The sequence below is a fragment of the Phyllobates terribilis genome, unplaced genomic scaffold, assembly GCF_046119375.1.
Source record: "Phyllobates terribilis strain yellow unplaced genomic scaffold, ASM4611937v1 Scaffold_3__8_contigs__length_932513732, whole genome shotgun sequence".
NCBI lineage: Eukaryota > Metazoa > Chordata > Amphibia > Anura > Dendrobatidae > Phyllobates > Phyllobates terribilis.
The window spans coordinates 242,263,726-242,283,777 of NW_027362763.1; the positions used below are offsets into that span (position 1 = coordinate 242,263,726).

Sequence of the window (20,052 nt, forward strand, 5' to 3'; positions counted from 1 at the left end):
CCTTTTTTAAAAAAAGAAAAGAAAATCTATTTAAAAAAATAACTAATGAAATACACTCAAATATTCAGTATTTTCTTCCAGCTTTTAAATGGCACATCTCCACTCCTCGAAGACTCGTCAACTTGTGTACTTCACCTCATAAATGCATCACCCATCTGATTTAATACACCTTTTTATTTTGTTATTATCGCCCAGGAGCATCTATTAATTTCTTTCCATGCTCTCAGCCGTGTCTTGCTCTCATCATGCAGAATAACCACATAATAACCAAGCACATTCACAAATACTTTAATAAATCTTTATCTAAGGATTTCTATAGACTCTTAGTTATCTTGTGGATATGGGTTCATTTCTATAAAAAAATGACAAACTTTACACATCTCCTATTTACAATCTTCAATGTAAATATGCTTATTTATTATAAAACATAGAATTAAGACTCTTCAAATAGATGCCAGAGATAAAATAATATTAGGTTTAGCGTGAATAATGACAACCATGTCATAAAGGGAGTGCTCATCTGCCATTGGTTTACCCCTCGGCAGAAAAGGGGTCTGAAACACTGTTTTGTCCATTGGATAGGCAGCATACTTATTTCGCTAGCGCTGCTGTCAGCACTGGCGGTAACACTTCAGAATAAATTAAAATTACAATCTGTGTCCTGAAGAAGCAAGTCCTTGATCAGGTCAGTCTGTGGAAGGAGAACTGTGTGGGTCCAATCAGGAGTCGGCTTTTGATGATGTGCTTGGCAGCCCTGTATTTGTTCTATTGATTGACCGAAGAGTGCATTGTTTCTCAGACATGGGTTTTGCTGGGTCTTCCCGATAAGTGATCTTTTATAGGAAAAAAAATGAGAGGAAAAAAAAAAAAGAACATAATCTCAGCCTGACAGCAAGTGATGGGCAGCGACCTTCAAAATTGAAAACACATAGCGCAGCATTTTGCTGCGGTTCACTTGACAATTTCACCCTTGACAGACTCCCTACTGGCAGCTGCGGCAGTACGCTGTCCAATTGGGAGTTTCAGGTCACTGGCTGTCTTTATAACAGTTACAGCCAGCCACAAGGGGAAAGCAAGATTCAAAGACTGAAAAGTGCTGCTCTCCCAGAGGTTAGGCAATGTATACAGGTTTATAAGACTTCAATTTGAATATAAAGGAGGGGAACAAAACAAATACAATTACTCTTTGTTACACTTGTTTTGTAAGGCGCTACATTGCCTTCGCTACCAACACTACAGTACTGTATAAGGTTACCTCCAAGATGAGTCAATGCATAAGAAGAGGTGAAAGGTGAGTAAGGATTAGCATGCACAAGCCAAGTATTGGAAGACAAGTAAAGAACATACCGATATTCCCTAAAGTACTCAGTGAAATGTTAGACAAAGAGGAAGAGAAGCGGAACACGCAAGGGTCACATGACAGCTGAGAGAAGAGAGAGAATGCATTAACACAAGACTGGAATCCAAGTAGTTCTTCATGTCAAAAATAAACATATAGCCATGTATAGTCAACGTGCATTTGTGTTAACATGGAGAGGAGAGAAATATGTCAACATAAATGGTGGTATACAGGTGGAATGGACAGTAAGAGTTTATGTGATGAGTAAAGTACAAGTAAAGAATTAATGTAACATCAAGAACACCTTCACAGATTTTACCCTGCTAATGTGCCAGTCTTATTGTACTACAGTCATTATATCACTATAACATATTACAGTGAAGGAAATAAGTATTTGATCCCTTGCTGTTTTTATAAGTTTGCCCACTGACAAAGACACGAACAGTCTATAATTTTAAGGGTAGGTTAATTTTAACATTGAGAGATAGAATATCCCCCCCAAAAAATCAAGAAAATCACAATGTATAAATTAGATAAATGTATTTGCATTTTGCAGTGAGAAATAAGTATTTGATCCCCTACAAACCATCATGAGTTCTGGCTCCTACAGACCTAATCAACTCGTTACCTGCATTAAATACAGCTGTCTTACATAGTCACCTGTATAAAACACTCCTATCCACAGACTCAATTAATCAGTCAGACTCTAACCTCTTCAACATGGGCAAAACCAAAGAGCTTTCTAAGGATTTCAGGGACAAGACCTGCACAACGCTGGAATGGGCTACAAAACCATAAGTAAGACGCTGGGTGAGAAGGAGACGACTGTTGGTGCAATAGTAAGAAAATGGAAGAAATACAAAATGACTGTCAATCGACATCGATCTGGGGCACCATGCAAAATCTCACCTCGTGGGGTATCCTTGATCATGAGGAAGGTGAGAGATCAGCCTAAAACTACACGGGGGGAACTTGTTAATGATCTCAAGGCAGCTGGGACCACAGTCACCAAGAAAACCATTGGTAACACATTATGCCTTAAAGATTTAAAATCCTGCAGTGCCCGCAAGGTCCCCCTGCTCAAGAAGGCACATGTGCAGGCCCGTCTGAGGTTTGCCAATGAACACCTGGATGATTCTGTGAGTTATTGTGAGAAGGTGCTGTGGTCAGATGAGACAAAAATTAAGCTCTTTGGCATTAACTCAACTCGCCATGTTAGGAGGAAGAGAAATGCTGCCTATGACCCTGGGAAGGGAGGAGAGCCAGGCGGAGGTGACCGAGCGGACCGGGAGGACCAGTAGGAGGCGACCGGAGCGACGAGCGCAAGAGAGCGCTGTGGCAGCGTGCAGTGCCGGCCAGCGGAGGGTGCCAGGTGGTGGTGACCAGGAGGTGATCAGGAGGACCGGTAAGAGGCGACCGGAGGGACAAGCGCGCTGTGATAGCGTGCAGCGTCCCTAGAGGAGGTGAGTGAGGGGCAGGAGGCCGCGATAAGCGGCCCTACTGAACCCAAGTGTGTACTGTACTGTATTGTATTTGTATCTGTATTGTAATTGTATTGTATTCCCTAGTCCATATTTAATTGATTACCCCCCCGTCCATATATAATTGATCACCCCCGTCCATATTTAAATTGATTCCCCTGAACACCCCCGTCCATATTTAACTGATCCCTCTGACCACATTAAATTGACCCCCCCGTCCTCATTTAATTGATCCCCGACCACCCCCCGTCCATATTAAAGTGATCCCCCTGACCACATTTAAATGATTGACCCCCCCAGCCCATAATTGATTGATCCCCCTTGTCCTATTTAATAGATTCCCCTTGTCCACTTTTACTCATCCCCAGTCCCTATCTATTTGCCTTATCCCCCACCATATTTAATTAACCCCTGTCCATAATTAATTGATTGATTCCCCAGACCACAATTAATTATTTCCCCAGTCCATATTTATTGATACTTATTGATCCCCAGTCCTTAGTTAATTGACCCACCGTCCATACCTATTTATTTGCTTTACCCCCCATCCTATTTAATTAAACCCCCTGTCCATAATTAATTGATTGATTCCCTAGTCCACAATTAATTATTTCCCCAGTCCATACTTATTGATCCCAGTCCATAGTTAATTGACACACCGTCCATACTTAATTAATCCACCTGACCCACTCAGCTGATCCCCCGTCCATACTTAATTGATACTTAATTGATCCCCCGTCCATACTTAACTGATCCCGCGCCGATATCTAATCGATACACTTGCACATCCCTAATTGATCCCCGTCCATACACCTATATATAAATAATTGTGTTTTGTACTTGTACATATATACTGACTGTATCCCCATATTTAGAATGACGTCCATGTTGGCCGGAGCCGTGCAGTGTACATCTTGCGCAATGTATGCATTCCCTGAGCTACCGCTCAGGGATCCATACTGCTGCGAGAGATGTGAGCATATCGTGCACTTGGAAGCCCAAATCCTGGATCTAAGTGCTCAGATAGCGGTACTGAGGAGCATCGACAACATGGAACGGAGTTTGCTGCTCACCGAGCAGACACTCAATGGGTCAACACTGGGGGTGGAGCTTAGTGGGGAAGCGCAGGCTGAACAGGCAGGGAGCTGGGTAACAGTTAGAAGGGATAGAGGGAAGAAGTATAGGAAGGCTGGTTCAGAACCGGCATTATTGGAGCACGACAGATCCTCTGACCGCCGGGGGAGTGTATGCTCCAGTAATGAGGGGGAGGGGGGAAGTGTAGGGCAGGCTAGACAGGTCCTGGTAGTGGGTGACTCTATTATTAGGGGGACAGACAGGGCAATCTGTCACAAAGACCGGGATCGCCGAACGGTGTGCTGCCTCCCTGGCGCTCGAGTCCGGCACATCGCGGATCGGCTTGACAGGTTACTGGGTGGGGCTGGCGAAGACCCAGCGGTCATGGTCCACATTGGCACCAATGACAAAGTGAGTGGTAGATGGAGGGTCCTTAAAAATGATTTCAGGGATCTAGGTAGGAAGCTTAGGGCAAGGACCTCCAAGGTAGTTTTCTCAGAAATACTACCAATCCCGCGAGCCACACAGGAGCGCCAACGGGAGGTTAGGGAGGTGAATAAGTGGCTAAAGAGTTGGTGCAAGGCAGAAGGGTTTGGGTTCATGGAGAACTGGGCCGACTTCGCTGTCGGCTACAGGCTCTACCGTAGGGACGGGCTGCACCTCAATGGGGAGGGTGCAGCGGTGCTGGGGAAGAAGATGGCTAATAGGTTGGAGGAGTTTTTAAACTAGAGACGGGGGGGGGGAAACCAAGGAAATAGGTGGGATGTGAGGCAAGCAAGGGGGAAGGGGAGAAGTGAATATAATGAGGGTGGAGAGGGGGGTGGGGATAGTACAGTTAGATCGTTAGAGAAGAATAGGATGCTAAATAACCCCAAAGTTTTATCTTGCATGCTGACCAACGCAAGAAGCCTGACCAATAAGGCGGATGAGCTGCGGGCGCTTATATCGGAGGAGAGGTATGACATCGTAGGTATAACAGAGACTTGGCTAGACGATAGCTACGACTGGGCGGTAAATTTAACAGATTATAGTTTATTTAGAAGGGACCGGAAACAGGGGAAGGGCGGAGGAGTCTGCTTATATGTAAGGTCACGTCTAAAGCCCAGACTAAGGGAAGATATAGGAGAGGGAGAAGAGGGGGTCGAGTCCATGTGGGTAGAGATAGAGGGGGCAAAAAATAATAATAAAATATTACTGGGGGTCTGCTATAAGCCACCTAATATAACAGAGGAGAATGAGAAACTGCTATTAGGACAAATAGACAAAGTAGCAAAACATAATGAGGTGATTGTAATGGGGGACTTCAACTACCCGGATATTGACTGGGAAACAGAAACCTGTAGATCGCAGAAAGGAAAAAGGTTCTTGACAAATATCAAGGATAATTATCTCTCCCAACTAGTGCAGGAACCAACGAGAGGGAAGGCAGTGTTGGACTTAATATTGACTAATAGGCCTGATAGAATAACTGAGGTACAGATAGGGGGGCACCTAGGTAATAGCGATCATAATATTATCAATTTCAAAATGCCCTTCAGTAGGGTTATCAATAAGGGAACAACTAAAACATTAAACTTTAGGAGGGCGAAGTTTGATCAGCTGAAAGAAAACCTTCAACTTATAGACTGGGACAAAGTTCTTAATCAAGGAAATACGAATAGTAAATGGGAAACCTTCAAAAGAATTCTGAATACTCAGTGCGAGAGGTATATACCGTATGGGAATAAAAGGGCCCGAAATAAGAGGAAACCAATATGGTTGAATAAGAACGTAAAAGGGGCGTTAAATAGCAAAAAAGAGGCATTCAAGAGATTAAAACAGGAAAACAGCAAGGAGGCACTAATGTGTTACAAGGAAAAAACGAGAACCTGCAAAAAACAAATAAAAATAGCAAAGGAGGAAACAGAGAGACGTATTGCTAGGGAAAGTAGATCAAATCCCAAACTGTTCTTTACGTATATAAATAGTAAAAGGATTAAATCGAATAATATTGGACCGATAAAAAGTGATGAAGGCAAAATCATAGAGAAAGATGAGGATAAAGCTAATCTATTAAATACATTTTTTTCGTCAACTTTCACAAAGGAAAAAGAACTAACAGGCGAAATGAGAAGAGACAAACTTAATCCTCCACTAAGTATGACAAATCTAACCCAAGCTGGGGTACAGAAACGCCTCAGTAACATTAAAATAAACAAATCACCAGGACCTGATGGCATACACCCACGGGTACTAAGGGAACTAAGTAATGTGATAGACAGACCGTTATATCTTATATTTAAGGACTCTGTTGAGACTGGGTCTGTACCACTTGATTGGCGACAGGCGAATGTAGTGCCAATATTCAAAAAGGGAGCGAAAAGTGACGCTGGAAACTATCGGCCGGTGAGTCTGACGTCCGTTGTGGGCAAAATTTTTGAAGGCTTTATTAATGAGGCAATCATGGAGCATCTTGATGCTAATAATCTATTAACCCCGAACCAACATGGATTCATGAGGAATCGCTCCTGCCAAACAAACCTGATTGACTTCTACGAGGAGGTTAGCTCTCGAGTAGATCAGGGGGAACCAGTGGATGTCGTGTATCTCGACTTCTCAAAAGCGTTCGATAGCGTGCCACATAATAGGTTGGTATACAAAATGAGAATGATGGGGCTGGGGGAAAATGTCTGCAAGTGGGTAGCTAACTGGCTAAAGGATAGAAGGCAGAGGGTGGTTATAAATGGAATATACTCAGATTGGGTAAGCGTCACTAGTGGGGTACCACAGGGGTCTGTACTAGGCCCAATGTTATTTAATATCTTTATTAACGACATAGTCAACGGGATAAATAGTAAAATATCAATATTTGCAGATGACACAAAGTTATGTAAAACAATTAATACAAAAGAGGATAGTGAAGACCTACAGAGGGATTTGGATAAGCTGGGTAGGTGGAGCATTAAATGGCAAATGAGGTTTAACGAGGAGAAATGTAAGGTCATACATATGGGAAGGAAAAATGGAAGTCACCAGTACTCACTGAATGGGAAATCATTGGGGAATTCAGAGATGGAGAAGGACTTGGGCATCTTGATTGATAGCAAACTAAATTGGAGTGCCCAAAGTCAGGCCGCTGCTGTAAGGGCAAACAGGGTAATGGGATGTATCAGAAGAGGTATAGCTGCAAAGGATGAGAACATTGTTCTTCCACTGTACAAAGCACTGGTCAGACCACACTTGGAATACTGTGCTCAGTTATGGGCCCCAATATATAGAAAGGATATAAATGAGCTTGAAAAGGTACAAAGGAGGGCAACAAAATTAATAAAGGGAATGGAGGGACTGCAATACCCAGAGAGGTTGGCAAAACTAGGACTATTCAGCCTGGAAAAGAGAAGGCTGAGGGGGGACATAATAAATGTGTACAAATATGTTAGGGGACAGTATAGAGACCTTGCCCGGGATTTGTTCAAAAGGAGGGATATTACGGTAACAAGAGGGCACTCACTAAGACTGGAAGAGAAAAGGTTTCAGCACCAGCATAGGAAGGGGTTCTTTACGGTAAGAGCAGTGAGAATATGGAATTCACTGAGTGAGGAGACGGTAATGTCGGATTCACTACACCAGTTCAAGCGGGGACTGGATGCATTTCTAGATACCAGGCAGATTTCAGCGTATACTTAAAAATAGAATAAAATAGTAGGTTGATACAGGGATTTATTCTGACTTCTGGTTTCAGAGTCGGGAGGGAATTTTTCCTCAGGTGAAGATTGGCTAAATCATTTGGGGTTTTTGCCCTCCTCTGGATCAACTTTAGCAATTACAGAACTAACAGGTTGAACTTGATGGACGCAAGTCTTTATTCGGCTTTACTAACTATGTAACTATGTAACACCGTCCCCACTGTCAAGCATGGAGGTGGAAACATTATGTTTTGGGGGTGTTTCCCTGCAAAGGGCACATGACTACTTCACCGCATCAATGAGAGAATGGATGGAGCCATGTACTGTAAAATCCTGGGTGACAACCTCCTTCCCTCCGCCAGGCAAGACAATGACCCAAAACATACAGCCAAGGCAACAAAGGAGTGGCTCAAAAAGAAGCACATTAAGGTCATGGAGTGGCCTAGCCAGTCTCCAGACCTTAATCCCATAGAAAACTTATGGAGGGAGTTGAAGCTCCGAGTTGCCAACTGACAGCCTCAAAATCTTAATGATTTAGAGATGATCTGCAAAGAGGAGTGGACCAAAATTCCTCCTGACATGTGCGCAAACCTCATCAACTACAAAAATGTTTGACTGTTGTGCTTGCCAACAAGGGTTTTGCCACCAAGTATTAAGTGTTGTTTGCCAGAGGAATCAAATACTTATTTCTCACTGCAAAATGCAAATAAATTTATCTAATTTATACAATGTGATTTTCTTCATTTTTTTTGGATATTCTATCTCTCAATGTTAAAATGAACCTACCCTTAAAATTATAGACTGTTCAGGTCTTTGTCAGGGGCAAACTTACAGATGCTTCATTCAAAAGATATTAGACCTGATTCATCATCTGCAATTTTTTGTAAGTCAATTCTCTTTTTTGTCTTGCGGTATTTGTTGAAGTTTTTTGCACCAAATTCTTCAAAGTAGAACATGTAGTTCATGAATTTTGCAAAACAAAAACAAAAACAAAAATGCTCTTTATTTTTGTTTTCAAAGGAGACCTGTCATGCGATTCAAGCGGCCTGTGATTTGCACAATTGCAGCCAAATACAATGCCTTGAAAAAGTTTTCACACCCAGTGGACTTTTCCATATTTTTTCACATTACACCCACAAACTTAAAAGTATTTTATTTGGATTTTAAGATATAACAACACAAAATGGCAAGTATTTGTGAAGTGTAAAGGAAATGATGCATCGTTTTCTAATTATTTGAAAAATCTAAATCTGAAAATTGTGACATGCATTTGTATTCACCCTTCTATAGTCTGGTACTAAATAAAATGCTGAGTGACCAATTGCCATAAGTCACATAATTAGTAAACTGAGTCAACCTTAGTTTATTCTCAGTATAACTACAGCTGTTCTATGAAGGCCTCAGAGGCTTGTTTGAGAACGAGATCAAAGAGCATCGTGAAAATTAATGAACACACCAGACAGGTCAGGAATAAAGTTGTGGAGAAGAGTAAAGCAGGGTTAGGTTATAAAATAAATAGTCCATACTCAGAACATGTCACGGAGCACTGTTCAATCCATCATCCAAAAATGGAAGGTGTATGGCACAACTGCAAACCTACCAAGATATGGCTGTCCACCTAAACTGACACCCCAACCAAGAACAGCACTAAGAAGGTGCTCTGGGGCTGCACAAAATTCTTAACTTGAAAATGATCCTAGTATAATTGGTAAAACAATTAATTAACTCAACCCTAATGTGACGGCTAGAATTGCTTCTCTTTGGTGAGACGTGTGATGTAAAGTGGTATTGACCATGTTGTTACTTGCAACTGCTTTTCCAGATTTGGGCCATTCTGGAGCGCAATCAACTCTTTGTGATAATAAGTTTTGTAAAGTATTTACAGCAGTAAGTTGTTCTGAAGACAGATGTATTTTACACTACATGTCTCCTCACAGTGGGAAACTCATCACTGGTGACAAAACATTTATAGAACACAAGCAGTGGGAGGTCTGTGACACGGGTGTGTCAGGTGTGACAGACAGTCGTCCTGGATCCAGCTGTAGAAGGTCATTGCGCTTGGCTCTGCAGGCACCTTCTTGATCTTATCTTCTCTGTAGTGTAGTGATATCCTTCTCCCTCTAGGACCTAGCAGTTACCTACACCTTCTGCTGCTAACTGACACACCCTTGCTGGATGTTTAAATACCTCCGATCTCTCCAGAGAGTCGCTGGTAATAGCTCTATTTTCCTCTGTCCAGGCTTGAAGTACTAGTAGTCGGCTAGTGTCTTCTTGGAGTTAGCTTGAGAAGACACCAGAGAGATCATGCCAAGTGTTTTCCTTTTCCGTCTACCTGTTTGTCTTTAGTTGCAGTGGGGGCTGACTAGTGCTTACCCCATCCCCTCCCTACCTAGGGCCTAACGCTAGTGGCAGTCAGGGATTAGGTTTCCTGCTCAGCGATAGGTGTGGAACCTATTTAGGGATGTTAGGGGAGTCAGGGTGACTATCATATCTGCCTAGGGGTCTCCATTCCCCTTTTCCCTAGTGTTTGGGCTTCCTCCTCCTCTTTCCATAGTTCTGCACGTAGTCTTTCCTTCACCTTGCGTGACAGTCTGCTTTATACATAAAATAGGATACACTGGGGCTGGAGCATACACATAATGTAGGATACACTGGGGATGCTATATACACATCACATGGGGGACACTGAGGCTGGAGCATATACATCACATAGGAGACACTGTAGCTGTAGCATAACCATCGCATAGGAGTCACTGGGGCTAGAGAATATACATCACATAGGACACACTGGGGCTGGAGAATATATATCAAATAGGAGATACTGTGGCTGGAGCATAACCATTGCATAGGAGTCACTGGGGCTGGAGAACATACATCACATTGGAGACACTGTGGTTGGAGCATAACTATCGCATAGGAGTCACTGGGGCTGGAGAATATACATCACATAGGAGATGCTGGGTTAGATCATAGACCTGACAACACTGTTAAGAGTTGACGTCAGTACCCGGCGACTGTGAATAGCAGTAACTTTACTGCTATTCACAGTCGCCGGGGCTGGATTCAGGGAACGCTTGACTATTTCACAGCTGAGTGGGAACATTGTTTCAAATAAATTGGTGAACGAGAGACTATGTATTATTTTCATTTTTCTCTTTTTATGTTTTTCTGGTTTCCATTTGTGGACTACGTCAGATTCCCAGGATTACGTCAGACCTGTGTGAGATTTTCTGCAATTGTGCAGCTAAGCTGCGATTCTTGCTGCATGAATCATCTCACAGGTTCTTTTTAACTGGTTTTGCAACTTTTTAGAACAAAATGTTGCAAAATTTGTGGAAGAAAATTTCAGACATATGGTACATAAAAGCAAGGGGAGACTGGAGTACATTTACACAATTGATAAATCAGCTGAAAACATTTCAAAAACCCCACAATGATCAGCATAAAAAACAGGAAAAAACAAACTAGTCTTTAAAAATGTTACAAATTAAAAGAATTCGGTGCAAATGAAAATCAAGTGAAAACGCCAAAAATTAGACAAAAAAAGAGGCACAATTGCAATAATGAATCGGGTCCCCAGGATTCTGCCCAGGCACTTTATGATGGGTAAGTACTTTATTTCAAATGGCTGCTAATAATGTACTTTGTTTACAGCAATGCTACTATGCTGCTATATATGGGTAACTAGGCAATGACAAAGTGGTCTACTATGCAATATATTTTGTCTTATTCAATTGCTCTGTTTAGCCTTCTTATACTGTACACTACTATATAATTCAGCTATTCATGACCATAGCCTACTAATCCTTGGGGAGTTTGGATCTTCTTTAGTCCACTTCTCTTTATATTGTGCAATGTTTGTTACATTGTTGTTTCATTAAAAAATCTATATTTTTCTATATATACGCTGAAGTTAGTACTCCAGTTCCTGTGCATTATATAAGTTATCATTCTCTGGGATCTTTCTTCATGTTAGATCCCTAATTACAATTGTTAGGGGGATCATGCTGTTGGTTTAACATGTTCCCAGCCAGATTACTTTATTCTTGTCCTGTGAACATCATAATAGTGGTGGGGGCAGAGTTATACAGAGCAGGAGGACTACATGACACGAGGTACCTAGTCCTGTAGTTATCTCCTGCTGATAAACCACATATTTTATTGAACAAGCAGCTCAGTGAGTGACATCTCTGGAATCAGGGTCTCTGTCCCTACGTTATGCTGCTCTCAGATTACACAACAAAACCTGCTTACAGATTCCCTCTAACAACAGTGAAGAGCAGATTAATATGAATTGGAGTAGAGCTGTATCCATAGGAGCATTGCTCAGACATAAGGAGAGATACAGATGTGGAGGAGGAACAAGGCCTTTTGCAGGCTAGTTGCATGAAAAGGGTGGACATAATTTACTATAACTATTATTTCCTATGCCAGTTTTAAACTAAAGTAAATTGGCATAAAATGCACCAAATTTATGAAGAGGCACACACACCTCTTAAAAAATGTGATGCATCTTTTGGTGTTTGCTCAACGCAAATCTATCCCTAACAAAAAGTCACACATTTTATCTTTACTACGGCACATGCCGAAATTTGTGATTCTTTTTACTCCCCTAAAGTAATGCACAGCCGTTGGTAAATTCACCCCCTTCACCCTGGCCCTAAATGCAGAGCTAAAATACGGTCTAATTGTAGAAGCTAAAATTATATTTAAGTGATTTTGTGAGTCTTAACAGAGAAAGATGACCCCAATAAGCCAACACCTTCATTTGTCCACATTTTACAGGTTTGGTTTAAGAATAGGGAGAGTTTTACCTGTGTCCAGGTGTTATAGTGAGAGCAGGCGTATATAGCTACAGCGGGGCAACTGCACTATCCTAAGTGCACGCCGGTTTATCATCACTGTCAGACTCGCGGTACCGTCCCCCCAGGGTATTTGTGGTCTACCTAGATTTCACTTTGGGTTAATGATAGATGAGAGCCATCTTCACAGACAGTGATATCTGATATACTTGACAATGAACAGGTCACAGACAACATCCACAAAGAAATGTGAAATTTAAGGCCAGACAGTTTCAGGCATTTGGCACTAGTCTACGGTTTCATTAGCTAAGAATATTTCCCATCTTTACTAATGCGAGGTTATTTTTATCCGCTCACCGGCTCATTCATGACTTCAGAGAGTTCTGTCAGAATTTCCCTGTAATGAGACTTCATCTCTTCTTGGTATTCCAGTTGATCTTCCTTTATTAGGCGCTCATTTACTTCTAAAGCCAAGCCACAAGTATCTGCAAATTGTCTGAAAAAGAGTGAGCGGAAAGAACAGAGTTAATGTGGCAAAATGCAGAGCAATAGGTTTAGGCTACAGATTGGTCAATATGGAAATTTGTCCTTGTATTTAAAACATAAAAAAATATTACCAAAATGTGGCAATTGCTATGTCGCCTTCTTCCTAATATAACGCAACTTTTAAGTTTTGCTTGGAAATCGTCTTCATAAAATCTACGAAAAGCCCTAACAAACAAATGTCTCTATGGAGTTGACAGATTACCCATGGCGGTAACTTTTACCTGCGTATTCTCATTCATAGGAAGGCAACGGATGCCCTTTATTTCTAATATTTTGTTTCAGCACTAATATGTGGAAACAGAAAAGTTCCTCAACAGAGACTGGTCATTTGTATTTTGGCAGTACAGAATACCAAGTGATTGGCAGGATGTGATTGTATTATATGGCTATCTTATGTGAAGCTTTGGGAATGGAGACAATATAACCAATAACTTAATTCTTTACATCGTGTTACCATCAAATGACAGTAAATAACTTCTCACTGCATCATTTATACACATGTCCTAGTGCTTTTTTTGCAATGCAGAAATGTACTTTGCATACCTGAATATTTCTTTGAGATGCTTTACTTGGTTTTCTGGGTAATTGTTGGCATTTGTCTCTGTTAAAAATGCTCTAGCGTATGCCATCGGCCCGGCATTTACCTAAAACCCAGCAAATTAGACTTCAGTACAGAAATGTTCACATTCAGAAGATAAAGAGGCAAATAAACATCTACATAGGATACGAAGAATCACACCAAAAATTACATTTAATATAGATAAGGATAAAATGTCAGCTCTTCTTTGAACCTAATCTTTTCAATGTAGCTCCACAAACAAAGTGCAAAATGTAACTTTTATTAAGAAGAAAAACTTCCCTTACATCAGCATGACATATGGGGGATTCTCCATCCTGCAAGCTGATAGGACAAGTGGAGATTTTATTTATTTGACACCTCAACACTCTAATCCCGAAAAACAGGATTAAGGCGTTTATGCCGACGGGCCATTGGCTATAATGATGCAGACAGAGTCATAGTGTGCTCTGTCGTGCATCATTTTCGGCCGTCTAAGCCTGTTGGAGGCAAGTGCCAAGATGTAATAGACTACGTCTTGCTAGGCATATATGGCCCAAAACGATGCATGGCAGAGCACACTGACTCCATTCGCATCATTATAGTCAATGGCCCCTTCGGCACACACCCAAACCCCGTTTGGCAGGGGATTGGACGTAAGCCCCGATGGAGCCATTAAATGTAGGGCAAATGCTATGTGAACCCGGCCTACGACAGATTTGTCAGAAACTTGGAAACTATTACCCAAGTCGTTACACTTCCAGATACTTGTGTTGTAATCTGAAGATTATGGAAAGGGAGACATTCTTCCTAATTGTTAACTCTACGGATTCAATTAAAAACTTAGTTCTGATTGATTGCAGCTTAAAGAGTGGGTTATACTAGGAAGCAAGTGAACATTGAGTTCTTGAAATTGATGTGTTGGAAGGACAAATCGGTAAATGTAAGAATCGGAGCCTCTCTGATAACAGTCACACTGTAATGGTAAGATGAGCAGAGATGGGGAAAAGCAGCCAAGACACATAATGGTATTGTTATTTTTCTAATGTAAATTTAGGGGGAGAACTTTTTCATATTATTCACCTCAAACTAAGGATACTGTCAGTTAATTACACATACAGCTACCTGCTTCAACTATTTCTGAGTAATCTGACCACCAATGACCAAAATCATTAGGTTGTCTGAGTCCCTACTCACGGACAAGCCGTGAGACAGGGTAGTCAGGAAGTCCGAGGTCAGATACCAGGAGGGCTCGTAGTACAGAGGGGCAAGACGAAGGTGTGGTCAAGTAACAGTTCGGGGTCAAATGCTAGGAGGGTACATCAAGATAAGAGAATAAGACAAACAGATAGTCAGAAGACCTGAAATAACAAGCACTTTTCACCTATTGTGCCCCCCATTTCCTTGGAGATTGCAAGCTTGCGAGCAGGGACCTTATTCCTAATGTAACTGTTTAAACTGTCTTATCTTGCATTGAATTTATTGTCTGTACATGTCCCCGCTTAATTGTAAAGTTCTGTGTAATATGTTGGCACTATATAAATAAAAATCATTATTATTATTATTATTATTATTATTATTATTAAGCCAAGTCCGGGGTCAGGTACTTGAGGTCAGAGATCGTCAAGAGCAAAAAGGGATTACACACACAAGTCATGGGAAATACTAGGTCTGGCAACAAGACCAGGGAATCAGACACAGAGCAAAGCATACATCAAACAAAACAAAGCTACAGCTGACAATGGTCTACTCATAGCTAACCAGCTAAGTAGCTAGCAATTAAGAACAGGAGGTACCTGGATGAATGCCTGCAGGCTAGATCAGATTGAGTAGCAGGGCTGTCAATCAAAATGCTGACAGCCCAGCACGCCCCAACATCAGATTGGACAGCTGGGCTGTCACTCACAATACTGATAGTCCAACACCTGCACACTCCAGATCCCACTGGGTTGATGAGCTCTCATTCACAGCGTCCCTCGGCCACAGTGAATGATGAAACTGACACAGCCAGCCAGATTGCCCATTTCTGAACAGTGAAGGCTTTAAGAGCAGCATTTCCAGGTGACATTTTGGAAAACTGGAGTAGATATAATTATGACATTTTAAACATCAGACAGAAGAGAACAGCTGAACAATGTTGAAATACAGATTTAATTTGAGCTATTTGCACTTCTCACCTTGACGCTAACACTCCCCTGAAGCTTCAACTGTAATCTTATCATATCCACGTCATCCATTGTGCAAAGCTGCTGCAGCTCCTGGACTTTCTTGGACATCTCATCTATTGCAACCTCTATGGGATTCAGTTCGGTGCTTGCTTGGCCGATTACTTGTATCCTTTTTTTAACATATGGAAATGAATGGCTGGCTGCAGAAGAAAAGGAGCAGTCCATGAAATGGTTATAGGATATAGGCCATGTTTTTCCAAATGTTATTCCTACTTTAGCTCTTCATATGGGGAGTAGGTAAGAATGGCTTTGCTAGATTAGAGCAGCTAAATCAGCTTTTGTAGCTTGGCCATGTATGTAGAGTACATGTATCAGGATGTGTTAGTGTAATATTGCAATAGGAGGGACAAGCGCTCTTGGAGCACAAATATGATTCCGGAATGCACCATTTCCTTCTTGCTCCCTGTAATTCAGGATGATTGCTGTTGCTTATGACGCACCCCCTGGTCCATATTCTTTAGGGGAATACCCGGAGCCGGATCAGATGGGGGTTGTAGTCTCCGAGTGGCTGTGACCCGGTCCGTGCCCAGGGTGTCAAACTCAGTGTGTGTGGCAGTCCTACAGATGTTATAAAGTTCTTTATGTCGACTACGCCACCCGTTGTATTGCGGTCACTACGGCCGCCGCTGCAGCAGGGTCCGCTGAGGCTGATGGTGTTGGTGCAGCTTTTGATAGTATAACCCCCAACGGGTGGGGTATAGCCTCAGGGGGTCAGGTGCAGAGGATGGGGGTTGTGGTGGTGCAGCACAGATGGTAATTAAAGACAGAGTCGGGTTGTGCAGTTTAGGATATTTACTTACTGCTGATGTTCCGGTCACTCCAGCTTCAAGTGACCACCCGAGCCGTGCTGCGTCCACCAGGTCCTGGATTCAGCCAACCCCCAAGCAAGTCCGGAGCGTGACCCTGAGCCCTCCTTCCTGTCCTGTCTTCTGGCCGTCCCCACCAGGGATCCACCTAGGTCCAGCTCCCTCGGGCCTTCTGTTGGGAAACCCTTGGCCTTGGGTTCCCTGACCCTACACGTGGTTTGCCTTCAGGGTGGATGTGGTGGGTGGCCGTGGCAAATCCTGCCCACGGCCTCCGGTCTCTGGCTGAGGTGTGCTTGAGCCCCCACCAGTTTGGGATCCGGTACCCTTTTGCCAACTCTTCACCCTAGGTTTGTATATGGGTTCTCAGAGTTCCTGCTTGTTTTCTCTGGGTCCTTCTGACTCTCCTCTCTCACTCTCTCTGGGCCTGGGGCTGCTCTGCTCCTCTTCCTCTGGCTTCTCTGCAAAAGGCTGACTGACTCCTCACAGACTGACCGACTGTGGCAAACTGACTCCTCTGCAAAGACTGACTGACCCTGATCTTAGATGGTGCCCACCTTAAATACTCCCTCTATGTGTGAGCTCAGGTGACCAGCACCCAATGAGCTCCTATCTTTACCCAGGCTGCTCCCCTATCTGCCCCTACACTACTTGGGATGTACCACCCCCCTCCCACTCCAGCCAGGAACAGACTCGGTCGTACCTGCACATTTCTAAGTGGGAGTACCGTTGGTCTGTTCCTCGGAAATGGGATGTGTGTAGTGCATGCAGCTTTCTGGGCTCAGTCCCACACTCCATCCTTACCCGGGAGTGGAATATCACACCTCTGGGTTGAGGTGCAATACCCCTGTAGCAGCCGAATCCTCAGGGTGCTACATTCCCCCCTGGTAAATCACAGCACGTCCTCGGGCTGTAAGATATAAAACATCCACAAACATACTTTTTTTTTTCATATAAACAACATAATAAAAACATATAAAATATCATATATATATCAGCATCATCATAAAACTTTTCATATTAATAACATTCTCGTCGCCTCTGGCTCCTCCTCCGGTCACTGTGCAACGTGTGACCGGGTAAAGTGCGACAGTCTTTGGAACTCGTGGCTTTCCTATAAAACCAGTAGGGGCGCTTTAGGACGCGCAACTATTTACAAGGGATATGGCCGCTCTCAGTCCTCGGCCAGGTATTAGGGAGGAATGACCGCTCTCAGTCCTCGGTCAGTGGGATTTAAGGGATAAACGGGTAAACAGTTCACACTTGCTGGTCCCAACAGGGACTATATTATCAGCAACAGTTTCTTTGGTACCCCTACGGGTAACTATATACAGCTTCTACTCTGCCGTACTCAACGACGACGTCCTCCTGCTCTTTCTTTGTGGTTACCTTTAGCTTCAGACCCGTCCGGGTCCTCTTGTTCTTCCTCCTCACACCGCAGCTCTTCCTCCGTCAGGCGATGCACATGGAGGGCGTAGGGTCCTTTGGCACACTTGTGCCGGGTGAAGGTGACCTCGTCCCCTATATACAGGTCACGACCTCTGTGTCCCTCCGGTAGGTGGGACTCAACGTCTCTCCTGGTCACGAAGACGTCGCCTGGGGTGCGGTGATCTCGGATGAAGCCCCACCCGTGCTGCATATTAAACTTGATCACAGTCCCGGTGGAAGGGGGACCATGGGCTGCACGGGGACTCCTCCTGGCCCGGCTCTTCTGCTCCGCGCTCCTTATCTGGGCTTGTTGTTCCCGGACCCGCCTCTCTCTCCGCTCCCTCTCAAAGACCTCGAGCTGCTGGCGGCAGCACTCTGCACGCTCCGCTGCGGCTGCCCGGGTCTCCTGAGTGAACCCCATGAGGTCTTCTCCGGTGGGGTCCCACTCAAACTGTGCCTCCTCTAGCGGGGGCGAGGTCCTCTTTACAGGCTTCGGAACCGGAATCAGGGGTTCGTCTAGGGGTCTCCCTTTCCGGAGTCGGGGATGGTGAAACTCCGGTGGCCAAATAAAGGGCTGCCCATCCGGGCACGTATGTTGGGCAAACAGATCTTCTCCCAGATGCGGCACTCTTGGTTTTATGGGCGCGGTGGTGGTGGCGCCCGGGTTGCCCAGGCCTTGCGGCCAGGCCTGGGGCACCTGGAAAGTGAAGGGCACCGTAAGGACGGCGGCGCCCTGGGCTACTTGGCCCTGCGACCAGGCCGGTGGCTCCGTGGAGGTAGGGGGCGCTGTTGGTATTGCGGCGCCCGGGGGTACTAGGCCTTGCGACCAGGCTGGTGGTACTTCCTGCTTGGTCACGCTCGGGGTCGAGGCGTGTGACGTCACAGGGGTCGCGGCTGCGGCTTCCGGTTGAGGCCTAGTCTGTGGCGGTGACGTTGCGGTTACGGGCACGGCAGGGGGTACTTCGGGCTCTGCGACGGGGAGCTGGGGCAGGTGCGCGGTTTCCCGGTTTGGGGTAGAGACGTCCCCTTTACCTGCCTCCTTTCGTTCGGCTCCCTTCTCGGCGCCGTCTCCGGCCTTCAGTCCTCCTGCGCCATCCTCAGAGGCGGTCTGTCTCCTCGTCTCGGGTGGCGTGCTCCGCTGACGAGTCTCGGTCCGCTGGGCCATCTCTCGGCTCCACTCCGCCAACGTCTCTCGTTGCACCCGGGCCATCCTCCGTGCGAGGCCCTCCAGCGCGGTCTGTGCACACTCCCGATCTCGGGGGAGCTGTGCCAAGACCTCCACTAGGCCTAGTGGGGTCGTTGCTTCTAGCAGGCTCCTGACCAACGGGTCGGTGCTGCTCTGCTCTCCTTCTGTTGTCTCCAGCAGGCTCCTGGCCAGCGGGCCGGTGCTGCTCTGCTATTCTCCCATCTCCGGGTAAGCTTCTTCTGGACTCAGCTCTAGGCTTCTTGTCTCCGGGTGCGCTCTCTCCAGACTGCTCCAGGCGACACCCATCTTTGCTCTCTTCTTCTCAGTCCTCCCACTTCGAGGGCGGTCCCGGGGCCACTTGGTGATTGTCAGCTCCAGGGGCAGTTCTTTCACGCTGACAGACACCTCTAGCATCACAGTCTCTGTTGGTGGGGGCGGTTTCCACTTTTGGCGCCATTTTCGGTCCTGGCCCACGATGGGAGGTGGCCTCTTGCCACCCTCTGGCACGCCCATAATGGCGTCCGCTCTTCCAAGGCGGGAAACCTTTGGAAATGGCGGGAATCATCTCCCAGTGGCGGGAAACTCCATGGATGGCGGGAAAAAGCTGTTAATGGCGGACAACCGGCGGGAATCGATCTGTGATGGAGTCCGATGGCGGGGACCCTCCGGAACCGGCGGGAGACTTCTTTTTGAGGTAAACTCGTTCTTTTCTTCAGGCACGCAGTACCCGGTTGTTGCGGGCACGTGATCCTGCCGACTACGCCAAAGTTGACGCACCCCCTGGTCCATATTCTTTAGGGGAATACCCGGAGCCGGATCAGATGGGGGTTGTAGTCTCCGAGTGGCTGTGACCCGGTCCGTGCCCAGGGTGTCAAACTCAGTGTGTGTGGCAGTCCTACAGATGTTATAAAGTTCTTTATGTCGACTACGCCACCCGTTGTATT

At 44.8% G+C, this 20,052-nt stretch overlaps 1 protein-coding gene across 6 annotated transcripts in view; it reads right to left on the bottom strand.

Moving 5' to 3' along the window:
* Positions 1-272: 272 nt before the first annotated feature.
* DOCK10 (dedicator of cytokinesis 10) overlaps positions 273-20,052 on the bottom strand; it is a 401,433-nt gene continuing 381,653 nt past the window's right edge. For 5 of the 6 annotated variants that reach the window (XM_073674692.1, XM_073674690.1, XM_073674693.1 and 2 more), the window contains 4 exons: positions 15,641-15,831; positions 13,451-13,551; positions 12,719-12,857; positions 273-833 (listed from right to left, as the gene is read on the bottom strand). In XM_073674692.1, the coding sequence (XP_073530793.1) occupies positions 720-833; positions 12,719-12,857; positions 13,451-13,551; positions 15,641-15,831 (545 nt within the window). In that variant the 3' untranslated portion in view covers positions 273-719. Of the gene's footprint in view, positions 834-12,706; positions 12,858-13,450; positions 13,552-15,640; positions 15,832-20,052 lie in introns of those variants that run through there. The other variant, XM_073674694.1, reaches the window with a different exon arrangement.